This window comes from Rhincodon typus, chromosome 1, assembly GCF_021869965.1.
Source record: "Rhincodon typus isolate 14 chromosome 1, sRhiTyp1.1, whole genome shotgun sequence".
Taxonomy (NCBI): Eukaryota; Metazoa; Chordata; class Chondrichthyes; order Orectolobiformes; family Rhincodontidae; genus Rhincodon; species Rhincodon typus.
The window spans coordinates 65387022-65401511 of NC_063332.1; the positions used below are offsets into that span (position 1 = coordinate 65387022).

The following is a 14490-nucleotide window of genomic DNA, read 5'->3' on the forward strand; positions in this document are numbered from 1 at the left end:
ATTAAAATAAGAGGCAAGGATATATTGGAAGTTTTGGCAGATTAAAAAGTGGCCACATGCCCGGGTCTGGATGAGTTATATCCCAGGCTTTTGTGGGAGATGAGGGAGGAAATTGCAGGGGCCCTGGCCCAAATATTTCACTTGTCTCTGGCCACAGGGGAGGTTCCTGAGGATTGGAGGACAGTGGTTCATCTTCACAAGAAGGGTGGTAGAGATAGACCAGGATACTATGTACCTATGAATCTAACATAAGTGGTAGGCAAACAATTGGAGAAAATAGTGAAGTAGAAAATTAATATCCATTTAGAGAGATAAGGTTTGCTCAGGTATAGTCAGCATGGCTGTGACAGGTGGAGTTCTTACAAATCTGGTGGAATTCTTCAAGGAGATGACCAAATGTTTTGATGAAGTGGTTGATGTAGTTTATATGGATTTCAGCAAAGCCTTTGACAAGGTCCCATGTGGGAAACCGATAAAGAAGTCCAAAACTCATGGGATCCAAGGTGACTTGGCAAGATGGATCTAAAATTGGCTTAGCGATAAGAGATTGTTTGTTTGTTTGTTTGTTTGTTTGTTTGTGTGCAGTGGTGAACCACAGGGATCAGTGCTGGGTCCCTTTTTGATTGTGATATTCATTAATGTAGTAATAGACTCATAAAGCACGGATCCAACTCGTCCATGCTGACCAAGTTTCCCAAACTAAACTAGTCCCACTTGCCTGCATTTGGACTATATCCCTCTAACCATTTCCACTCATATACCTGTCCAAATGTCTTTTAAGTTTTGTAACTGTACCTGCATCTACCACTTCCTCTGGCAGTTCATTCCATGTACGAACCTCTGTGTGAAAATGTTGCCCCTCAGGTCACTTCTTCGTCTTTCCCTTTCATCTTTAAACTGTGCCTTCTAGTTTTGAATTCCCCTACCCTAGGGAAAAGACCATGTTATTCACCTTATCTATGCCACCCTCCCATGATTCTGTAAACCTCTATAAGGTCACCCCTAAACCACCTACACCCCTGTAAAAAAAAAAAAAAAGTCCCAACCTATACAGCCTCTCCTTATAATTCAAGCCCTCCAGTCCCAACAAAATCCTTCTGAACCTTTTCTGAACCCTCTCCAATTTAATAATATCCTTATGTGTAGATGAAAATGTGGGAGGGATGATAAGTTTGCAGATGACACATTCGACAGGAAGATATAAACTGATTGGTCAAATGGACTGATCAGTGGCAGATAGAATTTAACCTGATATATGTGAGGAACAAGACAAGGAAATAGTTAATTGGACCTTTGGGTGCTTGTCCACAGATTTCTGAAAGGTTAATGGGTAGTTGAGGCATTTGGGATGCATGCCTTTATCAGTCATGGCAGAGATTGAAAGAGCCTGGACGTTATTTTAGAACTGTACAGCGCCGCAGTCGGAGTACTGTCTGGGGTTTAGGTCACAACACTACGGGAAGGATGTGATTGTGCTGGAGAAGGCCCAAAGGAGATTCACCAGTATGTTGCCTGGGATGGAGCAATTCAACTATGAGGAGAAGCTGGACATGCTCAGGCTGTTGTCTTTTGAGCAGAGAGGTTGAAGGGGGATTGTTAGAGTTGTATATGATGATGAGGGGCATGTAGAGGATGAATAGAAAGCAGCTGTTCTCCTTTGCTGCAGGGTCAGTACCAAGGAGACATAATTTTTAAGTGAGAGGCATGAAGTTTAACGGGTATTTAAGGAAAAATATTTTCACACAGAAGGTGTTGAGTGTCTGGAATACATTGCCTGCGAGAGTAGTTGAGGCGGGAAAGCTTTAAAAAAAAAACTTGGATGAACCCTTGGATGTGTCGTTACATTCAAGTCAATGGGCCTAGTGTAAGTAGTATTGTATTTGTGATGGTACAGACTTAATGGACTGAATGGCCTCATCTGTTTTATATGGTTCAATGATGTGTGTTATTCCTTCAGTTTAGAACCCAAGCTTTCCAGCAATAATAATATTTCACGATGAACCATTTTCAAAAAATTCACTCCGCTCTTCTAGAAATAGATCTGACAAGGCACTGTAGCAGTAACTAAATTAATTTGATAGCTTTGCAGGGTTTTTTATGATTTGGTCATTTGTTTGAGATCAACATTTTTAATAGGTTACTAATATGTAATTGTCTTTTTTTTAATGTACAGATACAAACTTATTCGGCGGAGGGTGATTTGGTTGATTGGTCAATGGATCTCAGTAAAATTTAAATCAGAATTAAGACCAATGTTGTACGAGGCTATCCTTAATCTCATGCAAGACCAAGACCGTGTGGTATGTTTTCAAATACAGTCTATATTTCCACAATGCAGTCTATATTTAATTTCTTTGACGATCTTACGTTTGTAATATATGGCTGTTGCTAACATAGTGGCATGTCTTTTTTGGTGGTAATTAAATTTGGGAACATGTGTGTCAACTTCGTTTGAAGTGAAGTTATACACTAAGCCAGCAGATTTTGAGCCTTGAGATTGTTGAGTTTCTCTTTGATGATCCACATCTCATCTGGTCACACATCCTAAGATAAAATTGAAGAAAGGCTTAGTCTCCAGTACAAAATTAGTGATCTTGAATTAGGAGACTGTTTATGCTGCACACAGTTGTCTTTTCCAAAGAGGTCAAAGATTGGGCTTGCTGGATAATTAATGAATTTGTTTAATGCTTCCGATGAATACCTCTTTTACCTGTGTATTTTTTCAAGACACAAGCAATGTATTGTTTGGAATGGAAATAAAAACAAAAGTGTAGCTAATGTCTCATTACGTAGGTTGAGTTTGTTACACAAGTGTAGAATTTGCAAAATCTTAGCTTCATTTTGGAGTCTCAATGACAAGTAAGGCTCCTCTTTTAAGTGTCTTCTGTATCTGTTCCTGATGCAAGTAAATGAGGAAAGTCCCAGTTTACAGCAAACTGGACAAGTGTATCAACTGCACTTTGTGATGAGGAATTGTAAAAAAGCAAAACCAAAAAGCAGTATAAAATTCAGTCAAAAAATAGTCACCCGCAATGTCAATCCACTTCTGTTGACTTGACATCGATTTTGTTGACCAAAAATCACTTTGGCATGGATTTTGCATGCCTACGGTTAATTTATGTCTTGATAAATATATGGAATTCTGTTCATAATTTATTTTAGCTTTTGAGTTATAGCAGTTGGCAATCCATAACTACAGAACAATGTTGGAAGTATATTAACATTTTTTTTGCAGAACATAGGTCCCAGTTAATAGCTAAACATTTTTTTTAAACAAAGCTCTGTACTTCATGCATGGTGAAATATTGCAGTTTTCACCTCACAAACTAAGGCTAAGTTTATTGAGCCTTTTTAAATATGTCACCCAGTAAAATCTATGAACTATGTTTCAGGAAATTAAGTGGTGATTCAACGTCATTTAAAAGCATGTAACATTTTTTTGCACTCCCACATTCTGCCAAAACGTTACCATGAGACAGCAAGCTTATTTCCTTGATCAGTACGTTCAATTGATACTGCCTCACCTTTGAGGTGAGGATGTTTAGTCTTCAGGTAGATTTTTTGCTTACTTGGTTTCATGCTATCGTCAGCAAGAACTTCAGCATAAACATTAAATTGCGCTGATGCTGTTAAGGGCATGGTGGGTCTACCTACAACACATGGACTGCAACGGGTCAAGAAGGCAGCTTGCCACTACCTTCTCAAGGGCATCTAGGGATAGACAATAAATAAAAATAAGGCTGTTCATCTCAGCATACATAATAGTTGAAACAAAACCACTGAATGGGTAGCGCAAATAGACATAAGTAACAACAAATTAATGGTCATAACAGAGATATGGCTGCAGGATGACATAGATTGTGACCTGAATTTTGAAGGTTACTGGAGATTTAGACAAAACGGAGACTAGGAAGAGTGGAACAACAGCTCTGTTAATTGACCATGACATTAGCACAATAGAGAAGGATGGCCTAAATTTGGGCAACCAGAACAAAGAAGTGGTTTAGGTCATGAGAGAAATGACAGTGACTATTTTTTGGCAGAATTTTATACTCCTGCCTTTTGACTTTGTTTTCCTACAATTAAAAAAGAATTCTTCACTGCAAAGTGCAGTTGAAACGTTTGTCCAGTCAAGAATTCACTTGTGGGAGTGGTGAACATGCTGCTTAACCGTAACAACAAGTTAGGATGAATATGAAGTATGAAATGGTGGCCGGGGGGGGGGGGGTAGTTTGTCAGAAAGGAATGACAATAATTGTGTGATATTTTAATATGTATATCATCTGGAAAAAAGAGAAGGGCAAAGTTAACTGGAGGAGGAGTTCATAAATTGCTTTCAGGATAGTTTCTTAGAGCACATTTGGGGGTATTTGAGATATCAGGCCTGCTATTGTGTAATGAGATAGGATTAGTTAATGACCTCGTCAAAGCACAGTGGTAACTGAGATCATAAGCTGAATGTAAAATTCATCCTCCTTGATGAAAAAATGAGTGGATCCAAGATGAGTGTTTTAAGTTAAACAAGGGCACTTATGAGAGTAAGAAGACGGAACTAGCCCACACAAACTGGCAAATGAGATTCAGGAATTGGTCAGTGGAGATGCAGGGAGAGGCATTTAAAGTTATAGAATACACGAAAATTTACAAAAGAGGAAAATTCTAAGCCTAACATGAGCGGTTAAATGAATAATTTCAAGGCAGCATCAAACGTTAAAGAAAAGATGTGATTGCACAAAGGTGGATGGCAGGTCAGAATTTAAGACAAATGATTTGTTTTTTCTCATAGCTGGTCATGAATCCTTGGAATTCTTTTCTTGGACTATTTTAAAGGAAGAAGTAGATAACCTTTCACCCCCTTGTTTATCAAGATTTTATCAAATTGACGGGAATGTGGAGCATTCCATCAGCTGTGTTCATATCAAATGGCTGAGCAGTCTCAAGGGACCATGTCACCTTTTTTCCACTGCCTAATTTGTACGTACATGTACTATTGGACAGAATATTTACAAAAAGGAAAATTGACTAAAAAATTAATGAGAAAAATTATAATATGAGAAAGGGATCTAGAAATAAAGAGTTTTTGTAAATATTTAGAGTAGAGTTAACATAGTGAATATTGGTCCTGTAAAAGTAAGTTGGGGAATTAATAGTGGAAAGTAAAGATACAGCAGATGAATGGAACAGGTATTTTGCTTCAGTTTTCTATCAAGTATACAAGGAAATTCCAAGAATTAGCTGTATCTCTGAAAATGGAAGGGAGGGATGAACTCCAAAAAATTACAAAGTGTTGGAGCTCACAAGTTCCCAGGTCCAGGAATTCATCCTTGGTTCTTGGGGCAGGGGGGTTGAGAAAGTAGCTAATAGATAGTTGATGCATTGGTTTTAATTTTCCAAAATTCAGCAGATTCACACAAGGTTCCATTGAGTTTGGAAAATAGTGATCAAAACTTTTCTATTTAAAAATGGTGGGAGACAGAAAGAGGAAATTATAGATGTTAAGCTACAATATGGAAGATATTAAAGCTATTATTAAAGATAATATAGTAAGGCATTTCGGGGAAAAAAAGAAGTTGACGAGGCCGAGACCGTAAGTTTTGTGTAAGCAAATTATATTTAAAAATATTACCTTGCGGATCTCACCACGTCAGCGCAAAAGACAAGTCTGAAGTATTTGCAACATTTCTAAAGAGAAACAGTGAGTGGATGATCTAGCTGAACCTCCTCCAGCGGTCCCCAGCATTACAGATGCCAGTCGTTAAGTTTGACTTAGTCCATATGTTATCATGGAACAACTGAGGACACTGGATACTATAAAGACTATGGGCCCTGATTACATTCTGACAACCCTACTAAAGCCTTGTGCTCTGGACTAAATGCACCTATACCATGCTGTTCCCATGTAAATACATTGGTCTCTATCCAACCATGTGGAAAATGTTTAGGTGTATCCTGTCTGCAGAAAAAGAGTAGGGGTTTCCAACTCAGCCAATTACTACCCTATCAATTTACACTTGAACAGCACCAAAGTAAGAGAAGGAGTCATCAATATTGCTGTCAACTGACTTTGAAACTTAATAACCTGCTCACTGACAGAACTTGGGTTCTTCCAGGGCCATTCAGCTCCTGACCTCAGTATGGCATTGGATCAAACATGGACAAAAGGTTAGAATTCCAGAGGTACAGTGAGAGTGACTGCCTATGACTACATGACACTGCACTTGACCAAGTATGGCATGAAGGAGCACTTTTAAAGCTGGAATCATTGAGAATTAAGGGAAAACCTCTCTACTGATTGGAGTAATACCTGTGAGAGTGGAGGATAGCTGTAACTTTTGACAGTTAACAACAGAACTTGGGGCAGGTGATGAGGAAGAATAAGCATGGTCCAGTGACTAGGCCTGGGGCCCCTGTGCTCAAATCGGGGGCATTACTGCTGTGTTTGTTCAGGGGGCATATGGCTTAGGGGGGCAAGGGCAGGCCAGAGGATGGAATAACTAGCCCTGGTTAATTATCCTAGCCCCAAGACATTACAGCAGAAGTTCTTCAGAGTAGTGTCCATTTTCACTTGCTTCATTAATGACGTTCGCACTGTCAAAAAGTTAGGAGTGGAGATGTTCATTGATAGGACAAAGTTCAACACCGCTTGTTAATCTTCAGACACTGAAGCAGTCCGTCGTAATGTACAACAAAACTTGGACAACATCCAGACTTGGGTTGATAAGTTGCATGTAACATTCATGGCAAGCAACTGCCAGGCAATGATCATCCCTAACAGGAAATAATCTAATCATTGCCTATTAATGTTCAATGTCATTACTATCACTGAATACCTTTTTGTCAACAGACTTGGATTTACAGTTGACAGAGACTGACCTTGAACAAGTCATATAAATACTATAGCTATGAGGCCAAGTCAGAAGCAGGGAATTCTGTGGTGAATAATTCACTTCCAGTCTCCCAATGCCTGTCCTGCATCTTCAAGGCACAAAACAGTAATATGAGGGTAATCTTTCCACTTGGCTCCATAAATGCAATCCAGAGTCTTGTTTCCATCCAGAACAAAATGACCCAGCTTGGTTTGCACCCCATGTACCACATTCAATATTCTTCTCTTTGCCACAACTAGCAGACATTGGCAGCATTGTGTACCATCTACAAAATTAATCACAAGAACTTATAAACTCCTTAGATAACACCTCCAAACCCTCAATGCCTACCATCTAGAAGGACAAGGGAAACATGCATGGGGAAAAATAAACACCTGCACATTCACTTCTAAACAACTCACCCTCCTGACTTGGAACTCACTGAGGCTAGGTCAAAATCCTGGATTTCTTAATAGCATTTTGGTGTTCATTCATCCCCTTGCCTGCGGTGATTTGAGAAAACAGCAAGTAGTGTTGGGTAATTAATGTTGGCCTAACCAGTTATGCCCATATTTCATGAATGGATACATTGAAAAGCATAGTAGTAGCAGAAATTAGCTATCAGAATTGTACCAGAAACCAAATGTTTAATCTATCATAAAAAGTTGAATAGCCAGGACTTCTTTCAAAAAAACGATTTGATTGAACTTTTTTAAGATTTTGAAAGTATTTACCAGTGTCTATGTGGGAAAGCCAATTTCAGTTGTGGGCAAGATCAGACTTGGAGGGCCGTAAATATAAGATAATGGCCAATATGTAATATGCAATCAAGAATCATTGGACTCGAAATGTTGTCTCTGCTTTCTTGCCTCAGATGCCACTAGACCTGCTGAGATTCTCTAGCAATTTCTGTTTTTGTTTCTTTATTTGGAAAGTAGTTGGAAAATGGAACTCAGTCACAAGGCACAGCTGAAGCGAATAACACCGATGTATTTGAGGAAACTAGATAAACATGAGGAAAAAGGAATAGAATATTTTGCTCGAGTTAGATGAAGGCTGGAAGGAAGCTTTTGTGATTGACATGGATGTGTTGGACGAAATGCCTTGTTTCTGCCATGTTTTAATTGCTTAATTCTCTCTGAATAACATGTTGAGTACTGTGTACTTTTCTGTGTGTATAAAGGGATACACTGTCTGACAGTCTTTTCAAGCAATCATATTCTACCTTGCCTCAAATCGGTTTGGCTATCAATCATGAGGAAATCAGTTTTTTAAACTTGACGTACTTACAGGTTAAGCCACCTGCAAATTTCAGAACTTCATAAAAAAGGTGAAGGCAGAGTTAACCTTGCTCTAGGAGATGCGTGAATATTTTTTCCTAGCTTGACTTTTTTGTGATACTTAAGTCATGTTTCACGTTCTCTTTCATGATTAACATATCTGGTTTAATGAGCTCAAATGATTTATTTATGCTGATACCTCAAACATCTTTATTAGGGGTTATCGATTTTCTGTGTACTGTTAGATATTAAAGTTATTTTCGTTAATTTCATAAATGTGACATGAACTAGTTTTAAGCTGCAGAGCTGGGCTGAGAGGTGGCAAATGGAGTTTAATGCGGAAAAGTGTGAGGTGATTCACTTTGGAAGGAGTAACAGGAATACAGAGTACTGGGCTAATGGTAAGATTCTTGATAGTGTGGATGAGCAGAGAGATGTGCATAGATCCCTGAAAGTTGCCACCCAGGTTGATAGCGTTGTTAAGAAGCCGTATGGTGTGTTAGGTTTTATTGGTAGAGGAATTGAGTTTCGGAACCATGAGGTCATGTTGCAGCTGTACAAAACTCTGGTGCGGCCGCACTGGGAGTATTGCGTACAGTTCTGGTCGCCGCATTATAGGAAGGATGTGGAAACATTGGAAAGGGTGCAGAGGAGATTTACCAGGATGTTGCCTGGTATGGAGGGAAGGGTCTTATGAGGAAAGGCTGCGGGACTTGAGGCTATTTTCGTTAGAGAGAAAAAGGTTAAGAGGTGACTAAATAGAGACATACAAGATGATTAGGGGATTAGATAGGGTGGACAGGGAGAGCCTTTTTCCTCAGATGGTGATGGCTAGCACGAGGGGACGTAGCTTTAAATTGAGGGGTGATAGATATAGGACAGATGTCAGAGGTAAGTTCTTTACTCAGAGTAGTAAGGGCGTGGAATGCCCTGCCTGCAAAAGTAGTAGACTTGCCAACTTTAAGGGCATTTAAATGGTCATTGGATAAACATTTGGATGATAATGTAATAGTTTAGGTTAGATGGGCTTCAGATTGGTTTCACAGGTCGGCGCAACATCGAGGGCCGAAGGCCCTGTACTGCATTATGTTCTATGTTCTTATTCTCTTTCACTGATCCTATTTGTGAGATAAGGAAAGATTTCTTGAACAAAATTATTTTCCCATTGTGAATCTGGTCTCTAGATAGTATATTTACATTTGTTTGCCTGCCACTTCCTGCCACCTCTTTTAGCGATTGGTGTCTCGTATTCAGCGTGCAAATAGAATGTAATTTTGCATCATTGGACTGATAAATACAAATCTCTGTTGCCCAGTAATGGTGAGTTACATTTCATTCAAAGTTTTGACAAGTCTTCATATATTGTGGAAATATCATGTGAAACCTATTATTCTCTTAATGGGTCTTACCATGCCATTTGTTCAATTTCTGTTATGTTAGCCATTGTCATTTTGGGTGAAATACACCTGCATTAGTGTTTGTTGATTTGGAAGGGTGGAAAATCAGATCTGGTTCTGACTCCTGATTGTTATCCAGTAGCTTAACTGGTGGTGCATAAGGTTTATCTGTCACTTGGGAACACATTTCCTAAGTTAGCCATTTAAAATGAATATTCTTTCCTAACATTTCTGTTTGATTGCAGTTAAAGCCATTGGACAGTATGGGGGCTTTTCATCAGAGTAGAGAAGTGGCTTTTTAGAGATATTGCACACTATGTTGAGATAGATAGGATGGATTGGTTCTATTGATCAAACAGTAAAATAGGAGCACAAGTTCAAGATAATTTAATTGTCAGTGCTACATTTCCCTGAGATTCCATCATCCCCTACATTTTCCAAAACAGCATACTTGTTTGAGATGGGGATAGCCACAGGAGACTACACGACCTGCGTCCCTCTCCTACCTTTCTTGGAGGTCACACATCTACCTGACCAGTCTCTCCTTTCCTGCAACTGCCATCCATCACACCGCCAGCTCCTGTAAATTCCTCATTTCCTCATTGCCTCTAACTACTGCTCCAACGGATCCATGCGGTCCGATAGGATTTGCAACCAAGCACATTTCCCTCAGACATAATCCTTAATAGCATGGAAACTCGCCCTAATCTCCCACATCCGACATACCCAGAAAATAGCACGGTCTTACTGCTGTAAAAGTACTGCTCCAGGCTAGCTTAGCACCTATGTTTTATAAAGTTCAATCAAGAGACAGATCTCAATAACTACGTATAATCAGAAAAAAACCCACTTTACTCACTATTGTAGATTTTAAAAAAGAACTAACCACTTAGCTGCTCCCCTGCTGTAATCTCTCCCCATAGGTTTCTCCAAGGTCAGCGGTGAATTTAGCTGTTTGTTTATTTTTCTTGGACGAAGTCTGATGTCCAGAGGTACTTGAGATCAAACAGCAGAGGCAGTAGCTGTGATGGTTCACTGCTGGTACAGACAACAGTTTAGGTTTCCTTCTCCCTTGATTCACTTCTCACCATGTGGTTACTGCCTTTGTCTCCCTTCCTCCTTTTATAAAGTGCTGTTGTTTTGATCTTTTTTCCTCTAAAGTTCCAAAACGATGCAACAACCATTCAAGATATCAGCTCCAACACTGAAAGTACCCCTGATATAGAGGTACCGTTTGTTGGACTGGGGTCGACAAGGTCAGAAATCACAGACACCAAGCTATAGTCCAACAGCTTTATTTGAAAACACAAGCTTTCGGAGTTTTGTGCCTTCAAAAAAAAAGAGCAGCTGTTACAGCCACAAAGTTTTCCTGTCTTCCATCTTGGATTACCCAGAATCCTTTTAATTATGTTTTCTTGACTTTTAAATAAAACTGATCTGTTAATCTTGAATTGTCTAAATTAGTCTAAATCTGAAACAAACTGTTTTGGAATATTTGCCCAACTTCCCAAGGATCCTTTCGTTTGGTATTCTTACTGAATGGTGCTAAAGTGAAAATAAAGTGGAAAGATTTGCTCTTGGCTTCATAACAAAATAATTCAACATGAATGAACACATCTCTAATTCAGGTTAGAGATGCTAAGGTGTTTATGTCATCTAGAAAAGCTGTTTATTTAAGCAAAATTTAAATTTGTAATTGTGAGTGAAATTTACTTATTAAATATTCAATGTGATTGGAATTCGGTGAGTTGACTTTACACCTCAAGGATACAGCATATTGAAATATTCTATAGTTATCCAATACATCTTGCACGAGAAACCAAGAATATTCCTTTGAGGTTGTATGAGACAAGCAGTTTCCTTTTTCTTTTTAATTTTTACATGCCAGTTGCATTTTTCCTTTAGCCAGTCTTGAGTGTTCTCTTATGGTGCTTCTGAGCCATCCATTGACAAGTGCCATGAATAACCAATTATCCTTTCCATTTTTCTCCATTGACTTCAATATTTCATGTTGCTGCCCGTCTATGACTATACATTAAGATTATGATCTATCTGCACAACAAATTGGCAACCAGAAATTCTTACTAGAACGCATATTTGTTCATTTTGGACGTCTATTCTTTCTACTGGGTCATATCTGTGCACACAAACTCCTGTAGCTCCATTCAATGATCCAAAACCTGAGAGTCTTCCTGCTAATGCAGTCAATAGCAATCTCAATGACATAAATCCAAGGACTCTCCATCTGCATGATTTCAAGCAGCATGTCTCTGGGATATTCTTGGTGACTTTGGACTTCATATTTGTTCGTGGGAGGTGAACATCATTGGCAACTGTTGTTGCTCAATCCTAATTATTCTTGACCAGCTCATGATCAAACGTTACCTTGATGCTTGTACAATGTTCAGCTCTATTTGCATCTCCTCGAATAGTGAAACAGTCCATGCTCCAATGTAATAAGACCTAGACAATATCCAGGCTTAGGCTGACAATTAACATTCATGCCACACAAATGCTAGACAATGATTATATCCAATAAAAGACAATTGAATCACTGCTTCGTGATATTCAATGGTTACCATCTCTGAATCCCCCCCCAAGCCTGGGGTTAACATTGACCGAAAACTCAACTGGATTGCCAATTAAATATTGTAGCTACAAGAACAGGTCAGAGGCTGGGGGTTCCACAGCACGTAATTCACCTTGATTCCCCAAAGCCTGTCCATCATCTAAAAGGCACAAGTCAGGAATGTGATGGAACACTCCCCACTTGCCTGAATGGGTGCAGCTCCAACAACCTCAAGAAGCTTGACATCATCCAGTACAAAGCATTTTACTTGATTGTGTTGTCCATGCTTTGGACACTTCAACAAGTTTATGTATTTAAAATACTTTATCCAAGTGCTCTGTCAGTGAAATGGACAAAAGAACAGGTAATTCTGTTTGTAATTCAACTTGACTTTATTAACAAACTACTCCTTATTAAAATCACTATATGAGAAATTCCCAAATTTCCACAATGTTTACTCACTGTCTAGCTCTCTCCATTGGAGAAAGGATATTAACTGGGGGGATCCATGTGTTTGAACTGGGCCATTGAAGTTTCCCTCCTCTCTGATGTAAATTAGCTTTCTTCCATGAAGGTGTTTCTTGTCGATCAGGATGGATCTTGTCCTGGGTTGTCTTGAGTTGTGCCACGGTCTTCTGCCATAAGTCATGCTGAGAGCTTTCCCTGCAAGTCTTTGCTGAGTTTTCATTGAGTCTTTACTGAGTGGCTGGCTTCCAGGTCTTTGTGCTTTTATTCCCCTTTGCACTGAAGCTTCCAGAATGTTTTGTGGCCTTTGGCCAATGGGGTCATGAACTGGGTTAAAACCATCCAATGGAGTCGCGTCAATGCCCTTCAATGTTGCTATGCTGGGAGATGTAAAGTGTACATACTTGAGCAGTCAAGATGCCAGAATGGCTGATTGATGCTTGTCCAATACAAAACCCTCAGGCTGGTCCTCTTGATTTCCACTGTTTTCTGTGGCTGTGGTTGAATTTAGTTTGTGCAATTTTCTGTCCGGCCCTAATTCTCCAGCTGTGAGTCAATTCAGAATGTCCAGTTTTAGCTCTGTGGTTGCTTGATCACCATCACTGTAGGAGCAAAGAGTCCGTAGTTAGTTAGTTTCTGGATGCGTTTCTTCTTTCAGTGGATGAATTCAACCATGAGTACAGTGAGGTATATCAAAGTTTACAAGATGAACAAGACATCCAGGTTGATAGTGGACCTATCCAAAGGTGTGTCTGCACATTTGAGCCCCAGTACCAGAAGTCATCCCAACAATTAGTCACTTTGATTTCACTGATGTTGAATTTCCTCTGTCTACTTAATAATTGTAGCAAAAACATCATGTCCATTTGCCAACTGCACCTGGACCTGCTGTAATTTTTCTGGTATGAATTCAATGCCAGTATTGTGCTTCTCACTGACACAACTTTTGAGGCCTGACATTGGTTAATCCAAAATGGGGTGTCAGGAATGGAATAATTTTGTGTCCTTGTGTGCAGAGAGATAATGAGAGAATCAGGCCCCCTGCCTAGGTAGGAGGGCTCAGGCTGATGGGGACTTGCTCCTCCACTTATGTCTTAGTAGGAGTGCAAGAATTACTGCTTTTGTAAAGGGGTTGTCTCTTTTGGCCAGAATCAGTGGGGTCAGCTGTGGTTCAGTTCCCAAGGCTGAGGCATGAGGAGGGGCAATGTTCATACTTGTGCAGGATCCTGACCTGGATCAGTTACTGGGGCTGGTTCTGGATTGGAATCGATAGTTTGGATCGGATTTGGCTCAGTGATTGGTCTGCGTTTCGGATCAGGGCTTGGATTAGGGTCTGCTTCACCTGGTTCCCCTGGATACACATAGAGTTGGTTGCTGTTGCATTGGGCTCTGTACTCCTTTAACTGATTAATGTTGCACCACCCAGTTTTTCCTGTATCTAGCAAAATTCTGCACACTGACAGCCTAGCCTTGTCCACCACTAAATGGGGACAGGAATGCTCCAGCTGGAAAATTTCTTGACATCACCCACTGCCCTACTTCATACTCTACCTGCCAAAGTACACCTTACTCTGCTTTTCCCTTTTGGCTATTCTGATGGCTGCTGCTTTGTGTGCAGCTTGTATATTTTCAAAAAGAACTATCATAGTTTTCTCCTGGCAGAGGGTTTCGATTTCAGGCTCTGACGAGTCCAGCTCATTTGGGATTCGATACCTCTCGTGGGCATCCAGTCATTATACTTTTACATAAAGGAGTTGGGGCATAATGTTTAGGTTGTACGGGACACTGGTGAGGCCTCTTCTGGAGTACTGTCTCCATTTCTGGTCTGCCTCTTATAGGAAGAACATTATCAAACTGGAGAGGGTTCAGAAGAGATTTACCAGGATTTTGCTGGGAATGGAGGGTTGGAGTTA

The 14490-nt window shown here is 39.8% G+C and overlaps 1 protein-coding gene across 1 annotated transcript in view; it reads left to right on the forward strand.

Annotated features, from left to right (window-relative positions):
• The window catches only part of ipo11 (importin 11), a 310760-nt gene that overhangs the window by 140500 nt on the left and 155770 nt on the right, over nt 1-14490 (forward strand). The window contains exon 16 of the mRNA XM_048597668.1: nt 2174-2300. Within this exon, the coding sequence (XP_048453625.1) occupies nt 2174-2300 (127 nt within the window). The remainder of the gene's footprint in view (nt 1-2173; nt 2301-14490) is intronic.